The following is a 12,796-nucleotide window of genomic DNA, read 5'->3' as shown; positions in this document are numbered from 1 at the left end:
CCGGAGTTCGAATAAAGGGAAGTAATTACAAATTAATTGTTTACTTCGTCACTGGAACTACACATTACTAATTTTTGCTTCACCTATTGCGTATACATGTTAAGGTAACACTATATATTTGTTCACATTTAAAGTCAATTATGAATTGAAGATCCATATCCAGTATTTATTATTTATGTTCGAAATCCTAAAAGTTTTATTTGTATGTCAAAATTGCCTAAGTTCGATGGTTGCCCAAATTCGTCATGGTTTTAAGTTAATCATTATTATGACTAGTTCGTTAAAATAAACCTCAATGCTAGTATATCATGACAATTTTCTGAGCACATCACTGTCATCAGATATCATATTTACCCCTGGGACAGATGATATGGTATGTCGCTCAAGGTTTATCTTGATGAACTACACAAATTAATGCTAGTCTAGTAAATTGCCCCAAGTAGCATGAACCAATTATTTTTAAAAAATTCAAATAGGAAACTCATTGTTTGCATACATAATAGTATGGGTTTTAGAAGATGAATGCTTTTTGTTTTAATGAAAAAGAGTGAAAAATTAATTTTTAACTAATTTTTGTATACGGCCAGTTGACGGAACTTTAAATATTTGTTTTCATTTTCTGTCCAAAAACCTGTATAATGAATATAATGAATGTAACAGGGAAATCATTCAAATAACTGGTGATTATTTTGTTTTTTACATGTAATATGACCTCTAATCTGATTGAAAATGGAAACAAATAATATAACGCAGAATTAAAATGGTTTTAAGTATCGTTTTACAACGATATATGCAAGCAAAAAGTCACCATTTTCAGCGAAACAGAGTACTTACGTCTATATCTTTGGTTCCTCCATGTTGATGTTAGTGCATTATGATTATAGAATGCATGTGAAAAATGAACTGGTATGTATAGTTGTGGGCACGTAACTCCGCAAAAACTCCTGTACTGTGTCAGCTATGGATATTACGGGAGTTTTGGCACAGTAACGTGTCCACAACTAGGGTTAGTAATGAGAATAGTCATGTTCATATTCACCCACCAATGTCTGAAAATAATTTTTTGTTTTTTGTTTTCATGAAATACTTTTGCTGGTGATGATGTGGTGTCTTTTGTGGGACTTCTGAAGCCAGTAATAAATAGATAGACCAATCAAAATCTATCAAATATTTCCTTCAGAGACAGAGAGGGCGTCATCCAGAGATCTCACAAAATACACCATCAGGAATCACCAAACAAAATACTGAACTGACTTTGTAGGACTATGATTTGGAATAATCTTTGTAAAGTTTGTTGGAGGTGTCTGGGAGCCGATGGAGTAGAGCCGGAGTGGATGTATCATTGTCAACATGGACATGGAAAACATGCATTACAATATTCTGAATGGGTTGGGGAAGTTGACATGATGTTTGTACCTTGATTATAACGTCTCAATAATATGTTTTTAAAAATAGTATGAAAAGGGTGTGAAGTGGTATGAGGAGGAAGTTACAAAATAAATGTTTCAACATTTGCAACAATTTCTACTCAATAATAGAGGTCTATATATACGAAGTATTGATTATATGATATATGTCCTCAAATTACTTGTAATAATCCATGTAGAATTGATTGCATTGTCAAGGAATACATGTTTAAAAGTTTGTAAATACTGATCGGAGATGGTGCCGCCATCTTGGATTTCGATCGGAAAGTTCCGTTGATTTCTGTGAGCGCTCGGAAATAGTCACATTGGGTTGTTAAACTTCCAAAATCAAAAATTTTACGCCCATTTTCTGTATTTTTTCTGATTTACACTAATAAAGGTATGGATGGTTTTTCATATTACCAAACCACGATGTAGAACACCTCTCCTAACTACATTTTTACCTGAAGCAAACTTTTCACACTGAATTATTTTTAGGCAAATGCGTGCATAATTAAGTGAAAATAGAATGTTCTAGCAGATTAATGTATTAACTTTTCTCATTGGCTATGTTTCCCGTGTCAGAACCTATCTGAAAAGAGCTTTCAGACGGAGTTTGTACCCATTAAATGAGACAAATCTGGAGCCAGTTTTTGCGCAGACGCAATTCATGCCGTCACGAGTTATCGTTCCTGTTGGTTCATGCTACCCAAAACCCAAACCCAACTGGCCTATATCGTAAATGGTTGGTCAGCATTATCCTAGCTCGGTCAGCAATTTTCTAGCTTGAGTGTCTGCTTCTCATACTAAGTATTCTGTTTATATACATGTGAAAATATTGTCATTAAATATGACTCGAGTTCACTAAGTAGTCAATTGTCAGCTGTCAATTTTGAAATTTCCAATGACCACAAGAAAACGTAGGGTTTTTTTTTACACAAAGTACTTACCACCCATTTGCTCACACATAAACTATAACAGAGTAAGAGCTAAAGGACACTTAAGCTAACTTGCCTTTATCCATTGGCAAATCCAGAGAGGGGTCTCAAGGTCCCATGACCCCCCCCCCACACACACACACACATACACATTTCAAATGCCTATTTAATGACTTTTATTTATTTATTATACATAGTATACAACACTAAAGTGCCCAGAAAATGCATGTCTGATAATCGGGGGTGGGGGGTGGGGGGGTGGGGGGTGGGTGGGTGGTGCATTCATCTGAATCCCTCTACAGATCTTGATCCCTTTGGGAGCTCAACTCAAATTGTCCAGTTCACACAAAAAATTTTACCTTCCCTTTACAAAATCCTGGATCCACCCATGCAATCTATTTAGTCACAGGTATCTGAAAAATTGCAAGAATGATCATTTCAGACCTTGCCATTCAATTCTGATTCAAAAGTTAAACATTTATGGCTGCAAAGGGAATTCTCTTAACTTGGTTCCAATCTTATTTAACTAACAGGGCACAGCAAGTCACTATAGGGATGGCAACATCAGAACCTAAATCCATTATTTATGGTGTTCCACAGGGTTCCATACTAGGACCTCTTCTCTTTATACTGTACATAAATGAATCTTCCACTATACATTGAACATTGTATCACAAGTATGTATGCAGGTGATTCAACAATGTTCATGTCAGGGAAAACTGTTACTCAAATTCAAGATAAACTCCAGCAAGATCTGAATAGTGTAGAAAAATGGTGTTCCTATAATAAAATGTTCATAAACACCCAAAAATACCAAATATATGACTATAGGAACAAGACAAAAAGTTAAAATCCAAAATGATATTTCTCTTATAATAAATTCAGAACGTCTGCAACACACTGATTGTAAAAAACTTTTAGGAATTAAAGTTGATAATAATTTAAAATGGACAAATCAGGTTAAACGTGTGTTCCTTGATCTCTAAACGTCTGTATCTGTTATTGAAAATCATTACGTATTTAAATTTAGATGCAAGAAAACATTTCTACAATGGGTATATTTTACCACTCATCGATTACTGCTGTGTAATTTGGGGAAACTGTAATCAGGATGGATTAGAACGTTTACTAAAACTGCTAAAGAGAGCTGCGAGGATGATATTAGATGTAGATCCTATTACTCCATCTGCCCCACTATTTAAACAGTTAAAATGGATGACAATGGAAACACGAATCCACTATCACAAATGTTTACAAATTTATAAATGTCTATACAATGAAGCCCCAAACTATCTTTCAAACTTATTAATATATGTTGGAGAAAACAATCCCTACAACCTTCGAAATGTAGAGGATAGAAATCTATTAATTCCAAAACCTAAAATGTCTTTATTTAAACATGCTTTCAGTTACTCTGGACCAGTACTTTGGAATCAATTACCTAAAGCTATCTGATCATCGCCAAATACTGCTGTTTTTAAATATAGACTCGAGAAATACTTTCTAAAATAATATCATTTGTACATATGTTTATTGCCATATATGTATTTTCTATTTGTTCATAAATGTATGTATTGTAATTCTGTATTGTTTGTACCTGAGGGCCTCAGGGAAGATTAGCGTTTGCTAACTGTGTTACCCTCATTAAATAAAGATTTATTATTATTATTATTATTATTATTATTATTATTATTATTATAAAAACCCTTAGATAATGGGTAGCCATTTAATTTTAAGATTTTACAATATTTATACCAAATAATTCACATGCTAAAGGGAGCTAAAAATCACTCTTTGAACTAATCTCAGGGGAGCGATAATGATACTGAGAGGCTGGTCATTTTATTTGCACATCTCTCGCTTCAACATAATTTTACATATAACCAGTTTTTTTTTTTCACTGAGTAAACTTAGGACATAGTTAACATGGACATCATGGATTACATAAACTTTCAATTCTCAGATGCTTGCATCCACTCATGACACCCACCCCATTTCTGTTAGATCACCCTATTAACTGACCAGATCACTGCTAATCCCATTATGGTACATTAGATTGGTAATTATCACAGATGACATTTGTGAATTCTTTCCAGTATATTGTAAATGTTATATAATGGGTCATTCCATGGTATTTGGTCCATGGATGTGGACATTTAAAAATGATCTTTTAAACTAAGTTTTTATTATAGCTTAAAGTTAACACCTGTAAGCATATAAAAATATATATTTATTGCCAATTTACTTATGTTTTATGGGTTTTAATGACAGTTTTATTTGAAAAAAGAATTTTTGTAAGCCAGGACGTGACATTTGTTTTTTGGTTATATGTCATTACTGTTTTGCCAAATTTAAAAATTACAAATATATAGGTATCAGGACATCATATCTATAATATTTTTATATATATATATATATATATATATATATATATATATATATGACATGTATGATATATAGTATTATAACACTTTTTTTTTTAAAGAACCCCCCCCCCCCACATTAGATATACACATCTACATGTATTTGTATTGTTTAAAGAAGCAGGCTAGCTATTTTATTTCATGCTTTAAATAGTGCCTTCATGTAGTTTATTTAAATTGATCTTTGCAAGTTATTACTTTTTTAATTTTTTATATTTTTTTAATATATAATTTTGTAAAACTTGTCTTTTTCAGATGGTTTGATGTGACTGATACACAGTGAAAAAAACACCTCCACCTTTTTTAAGTCTGAGCCTCATTCAGAAACACATAATGATATAATGTGCCAGTTTACAATATTTTCAGTAGAAATACAAGAAATTAGTATTACTACAATCAGACAGTTTATGTGATATGTGCAAATAAAAAGTATAGCATGTAAATAAATAGTAAAACAATTTTTAAAAATGTCAAATTCAAAAGACTGTTCAGATAATGAATCAACTTCTCATTCTGGTAAACGGCTGAAAAAGAGAAAACGTACACGTGATAACTTGGAAGCAAATGACAGTCATAACGGGTGCAATATTAATAAAAACCAAGAGTTAAAACATCAAAAATGCAAATCATCGGGAGCATCTTCATCCAACAAAAATGAAACTGAAAGCAGAAAAAGCGAAAAGCAAGAAGAGACTATTTCAACACCACATGCTTCCTGTAGCACTAAAAACTCTGATGAGGCATCAAGTCGCAAACAAAGAAAAACAAAAGAGAAGTGTGCTGATTGTGACGGTGCAAGAAATCGTGCAATAAATAACTCTGAACAAGCTTGTTCATCACACAAAGAAGTGAAATGGAGAAAAAAGCAGAAATCACAAAAGAAAAAAGAAAAATTAAGCAGTGCAAAGAAGTGTAATTCTGATTCAACTCAGGAAGATGATTTAGTTCTTAATATCCTTTTCATTCATTTAATAATAATTTAATTCATTTCACAGGTGGTACATGCATTTATATCTTAGTAGAACTTTATATTTTTGTACAATCTATATACAGTGAAACCTGTCTAAACCAGCCAAGTTTCATGGACCTGGATTTTAAAAATTCTATAACGTGACCTTCTAAATAATAATAATAATTTATTTAAAGAAGGTAATTAAACACTGGATCCTGTCTAAATCGGATAAATATTAATTAGGTCCCCGGCATCATCCAGTTTAGACAGGTTTCACTGTAATGTAAATATTACTTCATATGGTTTTTACAACAACAAAAAAGTGTTAGTTGATTTACACCTTTTGAAAATCAAGATTGATTAACCAAAAGGGATGTAATTTTCAAGCTTTTCATTAAATTTCAGCTGCTTTTTTTCTGCCTAACATAAGTTTCAGAAAGAATAATCACCTATATTTAAGTATGTATACAGTAAAGTTTTCATCTTTTAAAAGATTAAGGGGCCTAATTCACAAATCTCTCTTAAGCAACATAGCACTGTGCTTGCAGGTCTTTTTGCATTGCACTGTAATATCCCTTATGGGTCCAACCGAAGCAGACTGTAGGTTTCCTCTCCGTCCTTCTGTCAGTCAGTCTGTCTGTCCATGCATCTGAGCCAGATATAGTTTTCCAGACTGGGTTTTTTCCATAATTCCTCAAGATATTGAGCTGAAATTTTGTGTCTAGCTTTATTATGTGTACAGTTGCTGATCAAATTTGAATGTCAATTTACCCATTTTTTCACATAGTTGTGGCCTTGAACTTAGGAGACACGGAAATTTGATGTGCCCCATAGGGGATATGTATTGCATTAGCAGTACTCTTAGGAGGCTTGTTTTCAATGGGTATCACATCCAGTAACCAGTAATAACTAAATATTAACCTCTTTCTCTGAATAGGTATCCCAGATAGCTGAGATATGTGCCTAGGACAGCATGCTTGAACCTTTAATGGGTATAAGAATAAACAAACAAATTGTTTTTTTTTTGTTTTTTTTAAAGTATGTTGAGGTGTTGTATATCATTCACTTGTTCATCAGAAAGGTGACAAATGTTTAATTTTTGGGTTTTTTATTAATATGTTTACTATCTGGTTTAAATTACATGAGATCAGTAGAACCATACATGCACTTGTATTTATCTTTACTTAGTAACTTATATAAAATTTACAATGTTTTTTCATATACAAAATCCAAGAGAAATACTTCCATGCCTAAATCTCATACTTTTAGTGCTTAATTAATTTTTCATTTGAAAAAAGAAAAGTTTGTTTCACTTGAACCTTAACAGCTGTCAGAGATTCCAGGATTTTACTATGATAAAAAGAAGAACCGGTACTTCAAGATCCTGCCAAGCAGCAATAATGTAAATGTTGTGACTAATGAGACCATTTCATTCCAAGAAGCAGAAAGTAAACGTTTGAAAGATCTCTCTAACCTGGAAAGTACCAGTAGTAGGACTGACTCAAGTGAACATAAATGTCACAAACATAGCCCACCGTCAGAAAACATTACAACTTTGATCTACCGGCATCATCAAGGTGACGTCAGCAAGTCTTTGCTGGAGCACAGCTATCATCAAAAACAGGTGAGCTGGATGAAACCCGCTGGAACTGTTAAGATATTCCAAGACCCGGATATTTATTCTAATATTGAACACATGTTGCAGATCGATGCCAGCCGAAACTCTGAGAAAATTCTTGGTCTTTGGTCGGTTGCAAACTCAGCTATTCAGAGAGTGCAGCTACTGAATCTAACTGAGAAGCCTAGAGTTGACACACAACATCCGTTATCCGTGGATATTAACACAACAGGAGCCACGGTGCTTCAGTCATGGAACAAGATAACGAGTCTGTGCTGGGCCCCGTTTTCGAGCGATGTGGACAAGAAGTTTGTCCTGTACACGACGATGTGTTACACGGGTTACAACTTCAGCCTAGCGTTCATCCGGAACCTGGACCCGTCATCGAGCGAGCAGGTGCAGGTGTTCGACTACAACCTGGGGAACCACACCACATGGACAGCCGCATGGAACTACCATGCGATGCAGTTCACGGTGGGAGCAGAGAAAACCTGTCTGCTCATCGACGTGGAGACGAGACGGCTGTGGGAGTTCAACACCAACAAAAGTGACGCGCTCGCTCAAGTGTTCGCACCTGTGGTTTGTATATACAACAGTTTCTTTTGTTACAATCTTGAATATACCTTAGGAAACTTCTGCAGAATAGCTATATCTATTGCTCTGTAATTTTCATCATAACTTATCAGCATGTTATAAGTAATGCATGTAGCTTTTGTAGTACAGTGAAACTTCTCAAAACCAGACCCTTTGTAAACCGGAATTCCCTCAAAACTGGATGTTTTTCATGGTCCCTTTTTTAAAATTAGAACAGAACTTAACCTTCAAGCCAAATACCTCTATAAAATGGAATTCTTTTTCATTTTTCATTTGTAGTTTATGCTACTGTGATGACTGTTTAATATAGAATAATTAATTAAAATAATTTTATATTTTATGTATTGGATACATTTTGTCTAAAAGGCTTCTTTTTTTTTTGTGCACTTTTATTTAGTTCCAAACCATGGGTTTTTCTTAATTTATTTTTGCATAAAAAATTATTCAGTGAATATATTTGCTAAAATTTACTTATTTTTTGAAAAGCAAAATAGTTTATTGTAACATTAGTTCCTTTCTTTTCTGTTTTCCCAGAATGGTCTTCAACTTTACAATGGTACTCGGAAGGGTCAGATTCTGTGTCATGATCTCCGCAGTCTTTCCACGAGACCTGTGGCCTGCATGACTCACAAGACCAGCATAGCCTGTCTCAGAATGTTGCAGAACGGCCATCAACTCTTCGTCAGCGACTTTAGTGGAAGGGTAGGTTCATTGACATGGGAATTTACTTCTTAACCTTTTTTTTTAAAATCCCACTGCCCCCTTTCCTCATTTCTTCTCGATCTGGCATCTCCCGTCTTTCAATTTCTTTCGCAGTCCACCTTCACATCCCAGTCCTTCTATCCAACTGTGACAGGTGCTTGTCTCTTATGACTATTCGTGCCAAACACCTGCCATATCCCATCAGCTTTTAGCTTTTACTTCTTAACCTTAAATTACTATTTTCTTAAATTAACTACATTTCAATAATTTTCAAGGAAAGACTCTACATATATCTGAAAATTGACTAAACCAAAATTTATTCCAGGGTGACCTGTCCTTGCTTATCCTCCAATAACGTGCCTGAAACTCTTTTGGAATTCAGCATGTTAATAAAGTTAAAAGAAAGAAAGCCTCCAGTAACGTGACTGAACCTCTTTTGGATATAGGCACGTTAATAAAGTTAAAGAAAGGAAGCCTCCAGTCTTCAGGATTTAACTTTCTCACATGGCTGATTGCATCAGATGTTGGTGTGGCTGTAAATTTATGCTTTGGCACAATTCAGATTTTTACGATTCAAGTTCTCCTTTGTGCCAACATTTTATAGACTTAATATTATATCATTATGTTAATGTTGATGTACATGGCCTATAATGTCATTATTAGTCCCCTACCAGTCCAAACAGAGGGGACCATACATGTAGGTTTTGTCTTTGTCCATCAGTCTATCTCTGTCCCACAAAGTTTTGTGGACTTAAAAACAATGCCTCAAGATAATAAAAATTAAGAATGTATAGAAATTTTGTGCATAGCTCCGACATGGGTATTTGCCTCTTTTTGACAAAGTTATAGCCCTTGAACTTAGGATCTACAAAAATCTGTTGGGTTTGGTATTGCTTTAGAATATTTGTGTTATGTTTTTTCACCAAATTCATAAAAGTATTATTTAAATAAAAATATAATTTTTTTTTTTACATGCATTTCTTCTTCAACAGCTTTGTTTGTGGGATATTAGAATGAGAAGAGTGGTGCTAGAATACCCTTCACTTCACAATGAATACTTACGACTCCCCTTCAAAATTGACCCTTCCGAGAGCTTCATATATGGAGGTATTAACATCAGATTTAATTTATTATTTTGCAAAGTCTTAAAATTTATTTGTTGGGGAAGTTGTAGAAGTTGGTTAAGAAAATTAGGGCTTGTGTTTGAATTTCTCGAAAAGTCTTAAATTATACTCTAAGTAGTTCAATATGGTGTTTGTAACACTGTGTTAATGATTGTTTTTAATGCTTTTTTAAGACCTGAAACTATCAGTATATTACGGAACACCATATTATAAGCATTATTAAAAGGGTTGAAAATTGATAGTCGTCGGGTCACCTGAGCAGGCACAAATCCAGGGGACTCTGGTGGTCTCAACACCAACCCACCCTCCCCCACCGCTTCCATCTTTTTTCTTTGCTAATTTAAAGTACTTAGTTCTAAGCGCAAGACATTTTCCTATTGGTTCTCATGTATAAATAGATTTGGAATCGCCCACCACCACCACAACAAAAATCCCAAATTTATGCCTGCTGAGGTGAACTTTACTGATGAGAATGATTAGAAATTTTACAAAAGGCCACTGTGACATTGTTAACAAAGAAGGCCACCGTGACATTTTTACCAAAAAAAGAAAATGTGATATTATTAATCTACAGGTACCACAATATTGTAAATTCTTCATTTCAATTCAATAATTTTATAACGGACGAGTAACAATGTTTTTACTGATTCAGCTGGCCTAAATCAGTTAAATTTCAACCTTGTATTACTAGTCTATAGATAATTTATTAGCTTCAAGAGTTTGTCCATTTCTAATAGAAATATTAAAATTTTATTTCCAGTTGGTCAAAACTGCTACACAAATTTCTGGTGCTTGAAATCTGGTAAACAGCTGTTGAGTTTGCCACCCCCTTGTCCAGCCTCGATTGACATGATACCTGCAGTGCACTACTCTAACCACTGGGCCAATAGGCCTGGTAACAGTGGACTAATAATGGGAATCAAAGATTCCCTCTATCTCTATTCAGGGAGAGTAGAGTTGTGACCCAAATCAGTATTGTAACATGAAGCCAAAGACTAAACAGAAACCACACTAAATGAGATGCATCTAAACAGCTAATTTTTTTCCTTTCTTTTTTGGTGCTAATACTACTTCTTTTCTGCAGAGATGCAGCAATTATGTTTTACTATCCATCCACATTTTTGCTCAAATCTATTAATACATGTATTTTCTGACATTCTGTGTCTACTGCATATTAGTTTTACAATAAGATCATTTAACCTTGTTTTGTCTGTACTGGAATGAAGGAATGAATTATTAACGATGCTTCAAACACTTTTTTATTCCAGTTATAATAGCAGCATGCTATCTTGTTCACAATATATTTAAACTAATAGTGCATTGCACACTGTCACGCTATGTATGGGTTAATTTTGTATTAAATAACATCCAATTCAAAATTGTACTGTTCCTAAAATTGCCTTGAATCGACAGATATCCAACTCTGAATTTTTGTCAGACATGTTGCCCAACTCTAAAAATGGGTAATCTCTGCTGATGAAAAAAGGATTGGTGAAAATTAAGAAACTTTCATATTCAGCTACTGTCAAGTTGATCATTATAAAAATTAATATATATAGACAATTTTGAAAACATTAATTAAAATGTATGATGACTATTAAAATGGACTTTTGTAGAAATACAACATTGCAATTGCTATCATATTACTGTTAACTTGTGTACCTCTATTTGAAAATCAGTTTACGGTCAAAATTAAGATATGGACTTTGTTCTGCAGCATAGCAGCCATGTTTGATTCTTTACTGTGCATTTGTTTTTGTTTTTTTATAACTGTTTTTACTTAGTTTTATTGAGAAATGGATTGGTGTACATCCCCTTTCTGTATAAAACATTCTGATATACATATACTACTATCCGCTGTTCCTATACCAAAAACTGTGCAAGATAAACATATGCTAGACACTGTGTGTCACAAGTGTGTACTGACTGTTTCAGATGTATACATGTACATGTGTATGAAACAAAAACGCTCATATAAATTTGATATTAAAAGTTTTTATTTTAAATCTGTACAAAGTGATGTGTTGTTTTTATAATTGTATTCACTGGACAAACTAGAATTGCATAGTTAGTGCAAGAATAGCCTTGATGTGATTGCATAGAAACATAGTTACATTTTATATACACACGCGTATATTAAATATATTATATACAGCACATACACACACACAGAAACATAAGTGCATACAAAATGAGATCAAATACCATGATGCATGGTTGGTATCCACAGATCAATAAACGACAAAAATGAGAATACTACGATAGAACATATAACACATCATCAGTGATCCATATATATATATATATATATATATATATATACTGAAACAAACTTTAAAAATACTAAATATTCAAACATTTTTGCATTATTTTTTTCAAGTATATCCTTGAAAAGTACCTTAAAATATAAAAAAGGTACAAACATAATTGTTTTGTTTGACCCACAAGTTGTGAATTTCATAAAATTAATACTCTTAATACAAAAGAGTGATAGTTCTGAATAGTACTTGTCAGTATTTCTTGTCTATTTACAAAGTGAAAATAAATTATTTTGTAATTTTATTGCACAATCCCTTTCCTAAAAACTAAGCATTTAAATCATGTCACTGATTACTGTCAAAGCAACAGAAAGATAATTTTGTTTCTGGATATGAAAAATGAATAGTTACTTTCTTGAAAAATAAAATGATAATACCACAAATAATGACCTAGTTCATACCTGGTAAAGTAGACTTAATTACAAATTTAATTAATTAATGGTAAAAAGTCCATATTTAAAAAATGACATAGTTATGGTCATAAATTGTGTCCCTTTTAATTGTGTACAATCATTATTATACATACTCCAAAACAGTTCAAAATAGACGTATACATGTATGTATGAAAATGAAGACGAGGTGTGAAACTCCCAATAAGGAATAATATAACACTGTTCTATTGTTGATCATAAATGAGTGTCTGTAAAAACAGTTTGTTCTCTAGTGTAGCTGTATGCTGGTTCACTCAGGCTGTCCAGATCATCATCATACTGAAAAAACC

General features: G+C 33.3%; 2 protein-coding genes across 2 annotated transcripts in view; one reads left to right on the top strand and one right to left on the bottom strand.

Moving 5' to 3' along the window:
* Window positions 1-13: 13 nt before the first annotated feature.
* Window positions 14-11,773, top strand: LOC121371585 (DDB1- and CUL4-associated factor 4-like). The gene is made up of 6 exons (XM_041497590.1): window positions 14-104; window positions 5,023-5,718; window positions 7,054-7,916; window positions 8,466-8,633; window positions 9,626-9,740; window positions 10,518-11,773. The coding sequence occupies exons 2-6, from the start codon at window positions 5,235-5,237 to the stop codon at window positions 10,718-10,720; spliced, it is 1,833 nt and encodes a 610-aa protein (XP_041353524.1). The 5' UTR covers window positions 14-104; window positions 5,023-5,234; the 3' UTR covers window positions 10,721-11,773.
* Window positions 11,737-12,796, bottom strand: part of LOC121370112 (usherin-like) — a 94,355-nt gene continuing 93,295 nt past the window's right edge. The window contains exon 64 of the mRNA XM_041495215.1: window positions 11,737-12,785. Coding sequence (XP_041351149.1) covers window positions 12,702-12,785 — 84 coding nt within the window. The 3' untranslated portion in view covers window positions 11,737-12,701. The remainder of the gene's footprint in view (window positions 12,786-12,796) is intronic.

This window comes from Gigantopelta aegis, chromosome 4, assembly GCF_016097555.1.
Source record: "Gigantopelta aegis isolate Gae_Host chromosome 4, Gae_host_genome, whole genome shotgun sequence".
Taxonomy (NCBI): domain Eukaryota; kingdom Metazoa; phylum Mollusca; class Gastropoda; order Neomphalida; family Peltospiridae; genus Gigantopelta; species Gigantopelta aegis.
The sequence above is the reverse complement of the archived record's forward strand: the minus strand, read 5'-3'. Positions and strand labels throughout refer to the sequence as shown.

Bases quoted from the DNA above. Each gene is read 5' to 3' on its own strand.
- LOC121371585 (XM_041497590.1), top strand. From the start codon at position 5,235: ATGTCAAATTCAAAAGACTGTTCAGATAATGAATCAACTTCTCATTCT. The intron at 5,719-7,053 runs ATATCCTTTTCA...AACAGCTGTCAG, and splicing joins GGAAGATGATTTAGTTCTTA to AGATTCCAGGATTTTACTAT. The intron at 7,917-8,465 runs GTTTGTATATAC...CTGTTTTCCCAG, and splicing joins CTCAAGTGTTCGCACCTGTG to AATGGTCTTCAACTTTACAA.